Here is a 16,431-nt window from a genome sequence, read left to right as displayed (position 1 = left end):
CATTCCAGGTATCAATCGAGCTAATATCCTCTGAACCACCTCCAACGTACTTACACCCTTTCTTAAATTAGGAGACCAAAACTGCACACAGTATTTCAGATGTAGTCTCACCAATGCCCTGTACAACTGAGGCATAACATCCATTTTCATAGCCATTATACTTGGTATACTGTTATAGGGCTGAGCACAGTAGCTTTTTTAAGTTTGAACCATGAAGGAGTGATCCAAAACCATTTGGTTTATCTAATGTAGCAATATTCTACCATGTCATTACATCATTTATAATTTTAAAATATTCCCCAAAATCACATGAAGCAATGAATATGATCCTAAAAGAATGTCAAAATGAAGTTACAAATCAAATCAGAAAAAAGCACAGTATTTAGTCTCTCGGGTGAAATTTTTTTTTTACCTTTGTAAAACTTTTGCACAAGCATGCTTTCAGTATTACAATTGTAAAATTCCATATTTTTGGTGTAAATGTATTTGCGGTCAATAAAAGTAAATCCCAACTTGCACCAGTTTTCCTTGATGTCTGCCAATGCTTCAGGTTTTAAGCTTGTATTTAAATCCCTCTTATGGTCTCATTCCTCCTCTGAACCACCTCCAACGTCTCATTCATCCTCAGCTCCAGAACCTCTCCTAGCCCACGACTCTCCAACCCTGGTTTCTTGTGAAACTTCACTTCTTTTGGTCCACTATTTACACAGAGCATTTAGCCATCCAGGCATTAAGCTTTGAAATTTCCTTCTGAAACCTCTCTGCCATGCCACCCTGCTTCAAGATTCTCTTTGAAAATTGTCTTTCAGTCTTAATATCATGACAAACTTCGGTTGACATATATTTGAAGTGTTTTTGCAAGTTTATGGATATTACAAAGTCTTCAATCATGACAAAATATAAAACAATAAATCCGTGCCATTGGATGAACGGACAGCTTTGGATTTTTTTTTGAAAAATAAATTAGGATACAACTGACAGCATGAACAAAGAACAAAACAGCACAGGAACAGGCCCTTTAGCCCTCCAAGCCTGCGCCGACCATGCTGCCCGTCGAAACTAAAATCTTCTACACTTCTGGGGACCGTATCCCTCTATTCCCATCCTATTCATGTATTTGTCAAAATGCCCCTTAAACATCACTATTGTCCCTGCTTCCACCACCTCCTCTGGCAGCGAGTTCCAGGCACCCACTACCCTCGGTGTAAACAAAATTGTCCCTCGCACCTTAAACCTATGCCCCCTAGTAATTGACCCCTCCACCCTGGGAAAAAGTCTGACTATTCACTCTGTCTATGCCCCGCATAATTTTGTAGACCTCTATCAGATCACCCCTCAACCTCCGTCGTTCCAGTGAGAACAAACCAAGTTTATTCAACCTCTCATCATAGGACAGCACGGTAGCATTGTGGATAGCACAATTGCTTCACAGCTCCAGGGTCCCAGGTTCGATTCCGGATTGGGTCACTGTCTGTGCCGAGTCTGCACGTCCTCCCCACGTGTGCGTGGGTTTCCTCCGGGTGCTCCGGTTTCCTCCCACAGTCCAAAGATGTACAGGTTAGGTGTATTAGCCATGATAAATTGCCCTTAGTCTCCAAAATTCCCCTAAATGTTGGGTGGGGTTACCGGGTTATGGGGATAGGGTGGAGGTGTTGACCTTGGATAGGGTGCTCTTTCCAAGAGCCGGTGCAGACTCAATGGGCCGAATGGCACTGTATAATCAATGATAGCAAATGCCCTCCATACCAGGCAACATCCTGGTAAATCTCTTCTGTATCCTTTCTAAAGCCTCCATATCCTTCTGGTAGTATGGCGACCAGAATTGAACACTATACTCCAAGTGTGGCCTAACTAAGGTTCTATACAGCTGGAACATGACTTGCCGATTTTTATACTCAATGCCCCGGCCAATGAAAGCAAGCATGCCGTATGCCTTCTTGACTACCTTCTCCACCTGTGTTGCCCCTTTCAGTGACCAGTGGACCTGTACACCTAGATCTCTCTGACTGTCAATACTCTTGAGGGTTCTACCATTCACTGTATATTCCCTATCTGTATTAGACCTTCCAAAATGCATTACCTCACATTTGTCCGGATTAAGCTCCATCTGCCATCTCTCCGCCCAAGTCCCAAACAATCTAAATCCTGCTGTATCCTCCGACAGTCCTCATCGCTATCCGCAAATCCACCAACCTTTGTGTCGTCCGCAAACTTACTAATCAGACCAGTTACATTTTCCTCCAAATCATTTATATATACTACGAACAGCAAAGTTCCCAACACTGATCCCTACGGAACACCACTAGTCACAGCCCTCCAATCAGAAAAGCACCCTTCCATTGCTACTCTCTGCCTATGACCTAGCCAGTTCTGCATCCATCTTGCCAGCTCACATCTGATCCCATGTGACTTCACCTTTTGTACCAGTCTGCCATGAGGGACCTTGACAAAGGCCTTACTGAAGTCCATATAGACTACATCCACTGCCCTACCTGCATCAATCACCTTTGTGACCTCCTTGAAAAACCCTTTCAAGTTAGTGAGACACGACCCCCCCTTCACAAAACCGTGCTGCCTCTCGCTAATACATCCACTTCCTTCCAAATGGGAGTACAAAGAACAAAGAACAAAGAAATGTACAGCACAGGAACAGGCCCTTCGGCCCTCCAAGCCCGTGCCGACCATACTGCCCGACTAAACTACAATCTTCTACACTTCCTGGGTCCGTATCCTTCTATTCCCATCCTATTCATATATTTGTCAAGATGCCCCTTAAATGTCCCTATCGTCCCTGCCTCCACTACCTCCTCCGGTAGTGAGTTCCAGGCACCCACTACCCTCTGCGTAAAAAACTTGCCTCGTACATCTACTCTAAACTTTGCCCCTCTCACCTTAAACCTATGCCCCCTAGTAATTGACCCCTCTACCCTGGGGAAAAGTAGGTCCTGTCTCGAAGAATTCTCTCCAGTAATTTCCCTACCACTGACATAAGGCTCACCAGCCTGTAGTACCCTGGATTATCCTTGCATGACTTGATGCATAAGGATATAGGGATGAATTTGAAATGTTGAAAAGCCCAAATACAGTGCACGCAAATCTTTAATTATTGAAAATTCAGATAAGGCTAATGGGCAGTGTGGTAGCACAGTGGTTAGCACTGTTTCGTCACAGCTCCAGGAACCTGGGTCCGATTCCGGTTTGGGACACTGTGTGCACGTTCTCCCTGTGTCTGTGTAGGTTTTCTCTGGGTGCTCCGATTTCCTCCACAAATCCTGAAAGACATGCTTGTTAGGTGAATTGGACATTCTGAATTCTCCCTCAGTGTACATGAACAGGCGCCGGAGTGTGGCGACAAAGGGATTTTCACAGTAACTTCATTGCATTGTTAATGTAAGCCTACCGTGACACTGATAAAGATTATTATTAAGAACTCATTCGCCTCACTGAATGACAGATATATTCGGTTATCGCATCGTCTATCCCAGTTACTCCACAGGTACGACAATTCAGATGAAAAATTGTGAATTGTATAAACCTAACAGAAATAGCTAAATACAATTCCTAGGTATAACACTTCTCAATAAGTTATCGAATTAGGACACAGTTGACTGAGAATGCACTTTACTGTTTGAGTACATTACACTCTATAATAATTAATCATTTTTATTAGTCGCAAGTAGGCCACTGTGATGGATGGGTTTCACAAATGCTGTCCAATCATGGAATCACATCTAAATTTGGACAATGTGTTTTGAGTTTTGCAAGTATAAGCTGGTTGTGTTGCGAATAGCCAAAGAGACATACTGTTTGATACGATCTACCAGTCGCTAGGATTTGTGGCCCACATACTTCAGCAGAACTTTGACATATCAACTTTTAGCACAAGTATGATACACCTCAGAGGAAGGCTTTCAAGATTTAATCATATTTCAGAAATATCTAAACTGGAGTGCAAAGAATGTTTTATCAATTGTCAAGTATTTTTCAAAAGTCCTTTGCCAAATGATAGCATTTGGTTATTGTCATTTTAACAACAGATCTGCTCGTCTTTGCTCTCACGATGTGCAAAACGTTGGGGAAAACATATAACTCCACATTGGACAACAGTTGCTTGATTAATCTGTGGGGCAACTCTATTACTGGTCGTGAGCCCTCAAAAAAGAATGGTGGACTTTCCAAGATCAGCCCTCTGGGTTGCTTGAGCTATGTTCTGATTGGATGTTTGTGTTAAAGGACCAAAAGATAAACATGGTATTATTTGACTAACTAAATGCCACAAAACTTCCTTAGAAGCTGTACACATTCCGTATATTCAGATTGCAGGATCAATCTTTGAATTGACAGTCGATGCTCTGAGCAAAAATATCAAGTTCAAACCTGGAGCCTACATATAAACCTGAATGAAGGTGCTAAAAGACAAAAACTGAATTCATAAATTGTGAAACATGTAATTGTTTAAATACTTAGCTTTGACAATAGAAATGGATTACTGAAGGGAGCAGTTGGAAGGTTGTCGTTAAATTGAAATCATTGAAATTTTGGTCAAAGTCAAATATTCATTAAAAACTGTGAAAAATGTTCAACTAGAATTGGTAGAACTTTAGCATAGAATAGAATGGGATATAGGCATTGCTAACCATCTGTATATATGGTTCATTCCCAATTGCACCAGAAGATAATGGTGAGCCACTTTCTTGAACGCCTGCAGTCCATCTGATGAAGGCACACCTGCAGCTGGTAGGAAGGAGCGCTTCAAGACTTGACCCAACAATGATAAAAGGATGGCATATGTTCAAGTCAGGGTAGTGTGCAACTCGAAGATGTCTGTACTCCTAAGCACCTGCTGCCCTTGTCTTTCAGAGTAGGAGAGGTTGCAAGTTCGAAGATGCTGTTGAAGCCTTGGTAGGTTACTGCAATATATCCTAATATATATATATATCCTGTACACATCTTAGTCACTTGTATACCTAATTCTTTTCTTTTCAATTAAGGGGCAATTTAGCGTGGCCAATTCACCTACCCTGCACATCTTTGGGTTGTCGGAGTGAGACCCACGCAGACACAGGGAGAATGTGCAAATTCCACACGGATAGGGACCCGGGGCCGGGATTGAACCCGGGTCCTCAACGCCGTGAGGCAGCAGTGCTCACCACTGCGCTGTCTCTACAATGCACTTGTGGTGAAGGGAGTGGATGTTGGTGGTGGAGTAGTTGTTTATATCGGTGACTGGGTTGCTGATCAAATGGACTGCTTTGCCTTGGAAGGCATTGAGCATTATTGCAACCATCAAGGCAAGTGGTTACTATTCCATCACCCTAATTACTTGTACCTTATTAGGTGGTACAAAGACTTTTAAGTGTCAAGTCGACGGCCATTTGCCGCAGAATTGGCTACTCTAGTAGCCGTAGAATTTCTAATAATTCTACCAATTCTGGCCAATAGTGGTTCCCAGGTCATTGATGGTAATGCTACTGAATTTCAAGAGGAGATGGCAGCCCTCATTTTCTTGTCCTTATGTGGCAGAAATATTACTTCCCATTGCTCAGCAGAGCTTGGATATTCGCTGGTGCTGCTGCCACATGCAGACCTGGACTACTTCATCATTTTAAGGAATATGAATGGAACCGATTCCTGTAATAACCTGGCATCACAATGGAGGGTAGATTATTGATTAAGATTTTTGTTCATATATAGCGTACATAGATTTGTTCTAATCAAATTGAAACCAAAATGCAAATTAGACTATATTGTAAATGAATGCAATTTGTATTGTAAATGAATTATCTTGGTTAAATATTTGGAACTATATAGCCAGAATAGGTTCTCTAATACAAGTTATATTAGAGAACCAACTCTGGCAATATAGTTCCAAATATTTAACCAAGATAATTTAATACAAGCCTCAACTTCTAAGAGGAAAATAAATAATTTATTCATGGATGCAAGCATCACTGGCAAGGTCAGCATGTGTCACCCATCCCTAATTGCCCTTGAGCAGAGGGCGGTGAGGCACCATCTTGAACTTCTGCAATCCTCGTAATGTAGGCAAACTCGCAATGCTTTTGGGGTGTTCCAGCATTTTGATCCAATAACAGTGAAGGAGCTACAATATACCTCCAAGTCAGGATAGTGGGGAGGTTAGAGGAGAACATGCAAGTGATGTTGTTTCCCAAGCCTCTGCGGCCCTTGCCCTTCTCGATGGTAGAGGCTGCAGGTCTGGAAGGTGCTGTCGAAGGAGGCTTGGCAAGTTGCTGCAGTGTATTTTATAAATGGTACACATTGCTGCCATTGTCTGTAAGTGTTGAAGAGAGTGAATGTTCAAGGTGTGGATGGGGTGCTAATCAAGTGGGTTTCTTGCTACTACAGGAGATGGAAGTGGGACTTGCAAGTATGTTGGTTAACTACTACTGAGTTGTTGGGAAAAATCATATCTTCAAGAACAACTTTTCTTTTAAAATTTGGAAGAATATTGCATTATTTGGACACTTGGGATTTTTTTTTAATTTTTAAAAAGGTCGTAAGTTCACCTTTGGACTGGAGGGTAAGCATGCCATTTTCAAGAAATCACCTGGCCAGTATGGTACTTGAGGAGCAGAGCTATTTGTTTATTTGAACAATAATTACTTTAATGGCTGGGAAATGAATTTTTAAAGACAGAGACCCTGGTGATTTACTGGAAATCACCTTATGAACATGAGATTTTTTGAAACTAAGTTGGGAATAAACAGAGAAGGGGAAAGCTGTCCAAACTATGCTTTCCTTGCCTTGCATGAAACAAATGTGGTCATCAGTATCCACCTAGGAATCCCCATCTCAATGGAACTTGTCTATATTTGGAAACCCAAGAGGCTGAGATGAGATGGAGGACCCAAGGATTGACGCGGCTCTATTCTCCTCCACACTGAAATTCCATTGACTAGAAACGTCAGACAGCTACTGGGACAAGCATTCCATCTTCACATGAGGGAGCACCAGATCAACTGTGTCAAAGCCCTGCAAAATTTAGCATTTTCAGAACACTTCTCTTTACTTGTCAACCTCTGCAGAGACCCTCTGCTTGTCCGTTGTGTGTGTGTGTGTGAGAAAAGATGTTCATATACATGTTGGGGTATTTCAAAAGAGATAAATATTTACAGATCCAAATCGTGCGCTAACCAGTTCTTGGAACTTGCTTTTAAAAGGAGTTTTGTAATAAATTATCAAGTTTATAGAGTTCATAGAATTTACAGTGCAGAAGGAGGCCATTCAGCCCATCGAGTCTGCACCGGCCCTTACAAAGAGCACCCTACCCTATTTACCTATCTACCCTATCCCCGTAACCCCCATTTAACCTTTTTTTTGGACACTAAGGGCAATTTAGCATGGCCAATCCACCCAACCCGCACATCTTTGGGCTGTGGGAGGAAACCGGAGCACCCGGAGGAAACCCACGCACACACGGGGAGAATGTGCAGACTCCGCACAGACAGTGACCTAAGCCGGGAATCGACCTGGGACCCTGGAGCTGTGAAGCAATTGTGCTATCCACAATGCTACCATGCTGCCCCAAGTTTATTGAAGAAGCCTGGTTAAAGTCTCTTTCATTCCAGATCTAACATTGATGAAGGTAAATAATTGACCATTTTGGTGAGTGAATTATACATGATAATGATACAAACCTGCAGAGGCTAGATGAATTGTGCACTCCTGCCAGTCATAACAGAGTTCATCACCTTCCTGTGATGAGATTTAGCAAACAGCTTTTGCCTTCCACCTTCAAAGAGTAGAAATTTACTTGAAAAATGACTTGTGTTGCAGCATTTATTTAACAGCATAAAACTTCCACTGAGTCGACAGAAAAAGGATCCAACTCCTTGTAAATGTGAAGCTCTTTGACAAGAAGTGTATGAAAGAGGTTCCATTATTAATTCAGCTTTACAGATGCTGCAAAGCAAAAGCACTCAGAATACAGATTTAGAATGTCAGTGCTAGCAAGATAACATGACTGGACAGTTCTAAATTCAGAGGTTCTAAAAGCATAGAGTTTCTCTGCTCCAGAGGTTCCATTTACCAACAATTTGTTGAGATGGGCAGCTCCTGGCTAAACGGTGAATCAACAATGGTCCACATCACACTCCACAAACAACAGTTCCCCCATGTTGCCGTTCCCCTGGGTCTAATTTAACAATCCAAATTTCATCCCCCACTAATGCCACTCATAAACAAATCAAACTCTAGTTAGTCTTTATACCCTAGCACTTCAATGTTGAGCTACTGCTGAGGCTAAACACACTCTTATAAGTCTGCATACTATATTTAAAATTTTCAGTTGACTCATTAACTGTTCTATTTTATTTATATTCATTGTGTCATGGGCTACTACTTTTGAATTTGATTTTGTTATACAAGTATCAGCTGATGCCGGGCAGCACGGTGGAGCAGTGGGTTAGCCCTGCAGTCTCATGGCACCGAAGTCCCAGGTTCGATCCCGGCTCTGGGTCACTGTCTGTGTGGAGTTTGCACATTCTTCCTGTGTTTGCTTGGGTTTCACCCCCACAACCCAAAAGATGTGCAGGCTAGGTTGATTGGCCACACTAAAATTGCCCCTTAATTGGAAAAGATGAATTGGGTACTGTAAATTTATTTTTAAAAAATCAAAGTATCAGCCAATGCCAAGAATTGCCCATAATCAAAGTGCTGGGGGCAAAAAACTGGAATTCTCAAAAACACAAGTCAAAGCCTGATAAAGACTGTGGCCAGAATTCACAATTCATTGTTCCCACCGACAATGCATCCCGCCCGCAGGTTTCCCACGGTGTGGGGTGTCTTCAATGGGAAATCCCATTGAAATTGATAAGCAGAGGAAGTAGTGCATCCCACTTTGCCTGAAAGCCTGGGCAATTTTTCAATTCACATGTTTAAAGACTTGAAGAAATATGAAGTGCAGGAGGCAACTGCCAGAGTAACAAACAAATTCACCAAGACAGCACAAAAAATAAAAATAAAACATTGATTATTTTGCATAGGAAAGCACTGATTTCACATTAACAATTAGGTATTTAGAAGGTGGCCTCACCAAACAAATTGGCTGCAATGTTTCATACATTACAGCACTAACTGCTACTTCAAAAGTACTTAATTGGCAGCACGCAATTGTGGTCATGAAAGACAAACGAAAATCTCTCCTTTTTTCTATCTTTATAAACCCCTGTATCAAAAGTTAACCATTCCAATACACTATACAGAGTGTAATCAGATAGAAAAATGGCAGAGCCAAATAATACAAAAGACAAGTGACTAGTTAAAGAGGTCAGTTTTAAGGAGTTTCTTAAACGAGTTGAAAGGTGAAGCGGCTGAGTGAGAAAATGTCAGAGTTTACTATGAGAGAATATGTACAGTAAAACTCTAGACAATTTGGAGCTTATGATGATTTATACAAGTTATAAATGATGGAAAGCAGGTTCAATTATTTCACAGAGCCTAAAGCAAGCAGTGTTATGAAGGTGCCAGCAAGTGGTCACTATGGTGGTCAAGTCATGGGATATGAAACTAAAGTAGGACTTTGCTGCAAAGAAATTGGTTCAGCTAGGTTATGTAGCTGACGTGGAAATTAGAATTAATTATTTTGAGTCACAGAGGTTAAGATTCATACAGGACTGATATAAGCAGTCTGACACCAAACAGGAAATTGCAAGGTGATGTCTTACTGCTAGGTCCATTCTGTGCTGTCAAATACTGATTGCAGTGATTAAGGTAAGGACTTGGGAAACCATTTGATATGCAACTTAGCTATGATGGTGGAGGTGCCAGTCCCCAAAATAACTATTGGGGCACTAGCCAATTTTAGGCTTGCTGATTTTATTCAATTATCCATTAAACATACTATTTTATAAAGGAAGAAACAACTGCAAGTGCTAAAAGCAAAAGAAACTATTCTGGGACAAAAAATGTGATAACAATCAGTAGCTTAAAAACACATCTATGGGTAATAAAGCAGTTTCAAAATTCATAATCATCCCAAGATGTATGTTTTTAGCTGGTTTGCAATAATTTACTTGTGCAAAATAATACTATCTTCAGGTAAGAAAAAAAAAAAAAGCTGTTAGAATTGGATGATTTGCAAATAGGATGAAGTTACTTCAGACAATTCACATGAGTCCAACCAGGCGATGATATACCATTATGCATTTCTTTTTTCAATTATGGGGCAATTTAGCGTGGCCAATTCATCTACCCGGCACATCTTTTTTGGCTGTGGGGTGAGACTCACACATACACGGGGAGAATGCGCAAACTCCACATGGACAGTGACCCGACGCCGAGATCGAACTCGGGCCCTTAGCTGCGTGAGGCAACAGTGCTAACCACTGCTCCACCGTGCTGCCACACGCATTTTTAGTTTTTAATGGTATAAAAGACTGTCAACAAGGTCAAGTTGGAAAATTAAATGATTGGAGACCGCTGAAACAATTAATCAGCAGTGCATTATCTCGGTTACACTCGTCAAGAGTTCCAAAAACTATTTGTAATATAACAATGGCTTTACACAGATTCATTTATTTTAAGTTAGTAACTGAAAACTATGTTGATGACAGGATAGCTCCTTTGAAGTGTCAATGAGCTCCATTTATGCAAAGCAAAAAAGGATAAACTTCACTTTGCATCAGCAATCTGCAAGATATTAGTTCAGCTCAGTAACTCCAACAGTTCAATTCTTGATAATACTTTGCATTTTCACTTATAGTCACAAGGGAGTCTCAACTAAACACGAAAATGTTAATTTAAAAAAATGATTCTGGAGTGCAATATCACATGACTCAGTGGTTATCACTGCTGCCTCACAGCGCCAGGGACCCAGGTTCAATTCCTGCCTTGGGTGACTGTGTGAAGTTTGCACTTTCTCTCCCTGTCTGTGTGGGTTTTCTCCGGGTGATCCGGTTCCCCACAGTCCAATGATGTGCAGGTTAGGTGTATTGGCCATGATCAATGCATGGCGTTAACGAGGATAGGGTGGGGGAAGTGGGCCTAGGTGGAGGCTCTTTCAGAGGGCCGGTGCAGACTCAATGGGCCATATGGCCTCCTTCTGCACAGTAGAAATTCTTTGAACTCGCCCTTCAAAAATGCATGGCAACATGGGAAATAAAGCTTTGGGTGAACGTGTCTTTTTTAAAAAATTTGGGCATGGGACGTGGGCATCACTGGGGTGGTCAGCATTTATTGCCATCCTAATTGCCCTCAAGAAGGTGGTGCTGAGCTGCCTTCTTGAACTGCTGCAGTTCATGTGGTGTAGGTACATCCACAATGCTGTTCGGGAGGGTGTTCCATGATCTTAACTCAGTGACAATCAAGGAATAACGCTATATTTCCAAGTTAGGATGATGAGTAACTTGGAGGGGAACTTTCAGGTGGTGGTCCCATGTGTCTGCTGTTTTGTCTTTCTAGGTGGCAGTGGTTGTGGGTTTGGAGGGTGCTGTCTAAGCAGTCTTAGTGAGTTCTTGCAGTGCATCTTTTACATGGTACACACTGCAGCGACTTTCATTGATGGGAGAGTGAATGTTTGTGGATGGGGTGTCAATCAAGCAGACTGCTTTGGCTGTATGGTGTCCAGCTCCTCGTTGGAGCTGCATTCATCCAGGCAAGTGGAATGCACTCTCTCGCATTCCTCCTGACTTCCTTGTAGATGGTAATACCATGACCCAACTGTACAGCGTGTTAAGACATAAATTGCTCAAAATAATCAAAGTGATTAATTGTACAATCTGTCTTGACACACAACAATTTTAGAGGTCATTGACACAAAAATAGTTGTATAATTAGGGATCAAATCGGTAATACACCTAAAGTGCATATGAAGCAAGAAATGAGCCTATTTCTAGTAGTCTCACCACTGCTTAGGTTTCACTGGATAGAGCATAACTGCAGCTCAGTACAAAACCCTGTTTCAAACGCAGCTTTCCACATGACCATCTAGAATTTGACAACTTAAACATAAAGGTTTTAAATTTTATAATGTATTATCTTCTGCTCTTCTACAAGCTGGTAGGTGGAGATAGTCAGAACTACTAAAACCTACCAACTGTGGATGGAACGTAGTTGTCATAATAATATTGGCATCTCAAGTTATATTTCTTTCCCTTCAATGACACATTCCCAAGTCAGTCATACTGATAAATGACTCAATGTTTTAGTTCATTCGTGGTACTGATCGGATGCCTGAGGAACAGAGTATTTGAAGACCGAGACCTCAAATGCAGCACCAAGCTCATGGTAGACAGAGAGGCTGTGGTCCCCGCCCGCCTGAATGCATCAGAAACATGGCCAATGCACAGCAAACAGCTCAAATCTTTGAGCGCTATCACCAACGCTGCCTCTGCAAAATCCTGCAAATCCACTGGCAGGATAGGCGTACCAACGGGAGCATGCTCGCCCAGGCCAATATCCCCAGTATCGAGGCACTGGTCACGCTCGGCCGGCTGCGATAGGCCGGCCACAATGTTCACATACCCGATATAAAACCTCCAAAACAAGTGCTCTACCCTGAGCTCCGCAACGGCAATCAATCACTAGGGGGGCGGGAAATGCTACAAGGACACTCTGAAAGCCTCCCAAAATAAATGCAACATCCCCACCGCCATGTGGGAATCACTTGCCTTAGAACGCACAAGCCGGAGAAAAAACACCCGCAAAAGTGCCAATCACCTCGAGCATTGTGGGTGGACCATGCGGAGGCCAAGCGTTAACAGCAGAAGGAGAGCGCAGAGTCCAGAGCGTCCCACCCACCCACCTCATCAAACATCACTTCCCAACCTGTGGAAGAGTCTTTGGATCCAGGATTGGACTTTACAGCCACTGCAGAACCTATTCTCGCCGGCAAATCATCCTTGGCGCTGAGGGATAGATCAAGGTGGTGGTACTGATCTTTAACACATGATGTGACCCCTAAAATGACAAACTGAAAATGATACACACAGAAGAGACTACTTAAGCTTCTTCAAGATTTCTACCCCATTCCTGCCTCCCCCCAAAAAGATTGTTTATCAGAGATATTAACAAAAATGTCAACTGTTATTTTTAATATTCCTTCACTCATGGAAATAGCTGTAATTAATAAAGTTAGTGGAAACCTTCCAATCATATCGCAAATGGAGATGATCTCACCTAAAACATGTGAGAGGGTACTGAATAAAATGATTAAGTATCAAGACAGCATATGATGAAATACCTGAATGGTGTCAGAGTGCTGGGAAGAATTATTAGTGATACAAGGTCACAATACATCAGTATCAAAATTTTATTACTGGGAAATAAACTTCAAACAAACAACTGCTTTAGACCCATGAAATATATTGAGAAATTAACATAGCCTAAAACCTAAGTATGAGTGGTTAGGTGGTGCACGTATTCACTTTACCCAGAACAGCTTTTGATGTATCTGTGTAGCTTGCACGCCCCTTATCCAGCTTTGACATTTTTAATTTGTATAAAATATTTACACTAGTTCCATTTCTGGACGTGGTGCTGCCGCGTCCCACTCTCCCAAATGGATGACCTGCAACCAGCTCTCTGCCAAGGTTGCTCCATAGACAATCTCTAGGAGGTGTGCAGCAATGGGAAAATACCCCAGTTTCTACTTGGCATATCCAAAAATATGACAGATCAGTGAACAGAGTCTGAGGTTCACCCCCATTTTCTGCCAATTTGTGGTAGTGCTCAGCATCACCACGCTGCCTGTATCGGGTTTATTTTGAAATAGACTATGTTCAGAATCTGCACGTTTATTTGAAATTCGATGCTACTATGGCAGGTGGAAGTGTGAGTAAGAGAGGCTACCTTTCATACAGAGCAGGTTACAATAGTACATTTGACGTCATCCTTCAGTTGCATTCCGGCCATAGAGGGAGATGGAGGTGAGACTTATTGAGACTGCCTGACATTGGGACAAAGGAGGGTGGAGATTGGGGTTAGTGATATACACTGGAATCCCGACCGGGGGTGGGAGGTGGGGTAGCGGCAAGCAAAACAAAAACGGGAAAGGTTAGGAATGAGGCCACAATGTATTCCATAAAACAATAAGCTTTTGCATGGGAGGTGGGATCGAAAAGCAAAACAAACAACAGAAACTGCAATCCGAACAAACAAATCGGAGGATGAGGTGCTGGAGCAGTGGTAGAATTGCAAGACAATTAACGTCGTCCAGATGCAGAAATAAGCCATCGGTTTGTCACAATGACGGTATTAATTTTTAATAAACCAAGTGAAAACTAACGTCAGGATAACATTTCCTAGATAACAGTCTTGGAAGTTTACCAGTATGAGTGTTTTGAAACGAATCCCGCAGACAGACTGAAACGTCAACTCTCGTTTTCAATTTCACTACAAGGATCGGTTCCCTTCCCAGGAAGGGAAATAAGCAACAGTGCCCACAAAACATTGGAGAGACCCGTGTTAACTGGAGGCTTCTCACGCCCAAAAGGAAATCATTCCGACCTTTAGCTTTATCACACATTTAACACTTGAAATAAAACGTATCCCTACTGGAACAATGCTAACAAGTCCCGAATTCTCAGTTTAAAACTCAAGCCCCTGTTATTGAGACACCAGAGCATTCAATATATTAACTCCCTCCAAAGTGAAATGTGGCAACTAAGTGGGAGAATAACGAGCACTCTCATACTGTTTTCACTTTCGAAAGCTGCAACTCCTGAAAAATCCGACTTAAATTGGTCTCGATTTTCTGTACCTTTAACAGTGTACAGCCTAACCCATGTATGTTTTGCTAAGGATCGAAAACATATGCAAAAGTTGGGCTTTCAGCTGCGAATAGTATGCAGCCAGCCCCTAGATACCAATGTTGTACGAGCTGGATTAAAGTTGCTCTTGTCTGCTCCACTGCCATCCTCTTATACATTAAATAAAGTTCCTGGACACCTGGCACTGAGGTGATGTTCTGAAACTGCCACTGTTTAGAAACACGTTTGATGAACCATTCTTACTTACATATCGCCTCAACTTCTTTTCTGGTGGAGATTTTCTGAGCCAGCCACAGTAGACTACCTCTCCTCCGCTCATCCTGCCCAGTGTTTATCGTACAGGGACAGTGCAGTCACATTCAGCGAGATGTTCAACAATCTTCCTCCCGTTCCCGCTCCCCTCTTTCTCTGAAGGTTCGGGCTGTCCTGCAAATGGAACCAGTAGATATTCCGGTAATCGCAACCACAATCTCCAACAGTCACTGCGAGCCCCGATGTTCCTGCACCAGCTGCCGGGCTCATGCAGGAAGTAGCGAGCAGAGCTGTTGTTTCGAGTAGCTCCGCACCGCGCCCCGCCTACAGTGCCTCTTAAAGGCGAGTGCCTCCTTTCATGACGGCCAAATAAAACACTAGCATTAGGTCGGTTAAAATAAAACAGGTCTGTTGGGGCATTTTAGGGAATAGGGCTTTCCCACTCGTTTTTGGAGAGTCAAGCCTCAGGCTGGGACCTAGCGATGAGTGAAGGAGGAGAGAGGTGTGGAGGACAAGGGAGAGCCCCCAGCACCAGAGAACCCCATTCAACGGGGCTTTGCCACTGCATGAGGAGATTTACATTTTTAATCCAGTTGACCTTTCAATCATTCGGACAACGAAATTAAAAGCCATGGCCAATAGCATTTAAATGAAACGCCATTCATGGTTGAGTACAATTCTATAAAGGTTCATTATTTGTGTGACCTCACAATTTTCAATGTAGTCATTATCATAGAATTGTTAAGGCAGCCTTCCCTCCCTGGTGTAAGATTAACCTTTAAAGGGGCGTAGTCAGTTTAAAATGAGTATCGAGACAAAACTAGGATTGTAAACATAGTTGTGACAGACTTGTTCCGTGTAATGATTTATGTAACAAGACCAGCTGGTTTCTGCACAACAGTTTGAAAGCGACTCCTGTTGCCAGATGCTACATTGCAGACACTCCGTTAGAAAGCATGAATATTTACTAAGTGGATGTTTAAAAAAAAAATCCCCTCCCCCGCAGTTCTCCACTCTCCAAGAGCAGTGAATCTTCTGGGGTGTTGAGGGTGGGCATCAGCAGCTCTCTGGTACCCCACCATGGTGGCCAATCAAATCTAAACTAGAGCACATATTAATGGTGGCTGCTAAACTGACAAATTAGTTGCACTGAACGCAATTTGCGCTTGTTTTATATTATAATAATCTTTATTGTCACAAGTAGGCTTAAATTAACACTGCAATGAAGTTACTGTGAAAAGTCCCTAGTCGCCACATTCCAGCACCTGTTCGGGTAACAGAGGGAGAATTCAGAATGTCCAAATTACCTAACAGCACATCTTTCGGGACTTGTGGGAGGAAACCGGAGCACCCGGAGGAAACCCACGCAGACACGGAGAACGTGCAGACTCCACACAGACAGTGACCCAAGATGGGAATCAAACCTGGGACCTTGAGCTGTGAAGCAACG

The 16,431-nt window shown here is 42.5% G+C and overlaps 1 protein-coding gene across 1 annotated transcript in view; it reads right to left on the bottom strand.

Annotated features, from left to right (window-relative positions):
- Window positions 1-15,238, bottom strand: part of gab2 (GRB2-associated binding protein 2) — a 426,196-nt gene extending 410,958 nt beyond the window's left edge. Inside the window, exon 1 of the mRNA XM_072476567.1 lies at window positions 14,977-15,238. Coding sequence (XP_072332668.1) covers window positions 14,977-15,048 — 72 coding nt within the window. The 5' untranslated portion in view covers window positions 15,049-15,238. The remainder of the gene's footprint in view (window positions 1-14,976) is intronic.
- Between the last annotated feature and the right edge of the window lie 1,193 nt (window positions 15,239-16,431).

The sequence above is a fragment of the Scyliorhinus torazame genome, chromosome 15 (genome assembly GCF_047496885.1).
Source record: "Scyliorhinus torazame isolate Kashiwa2021f chromosome 15, sScyTor2.1, whole genome shotgun sequence".
NCBI classification, from domain to species: Eukaryota; Metazoa; Chordata; class Chondrichthyes; order Carcharhiniformes; family Scyliorhinidae; genus Scyliorhinus; species Scyliorhinus torazame.
Note: the sequence above shows the minus strand (reverse complement) of the source record. Positions and strands in the feature narration are given on the sequence as shown.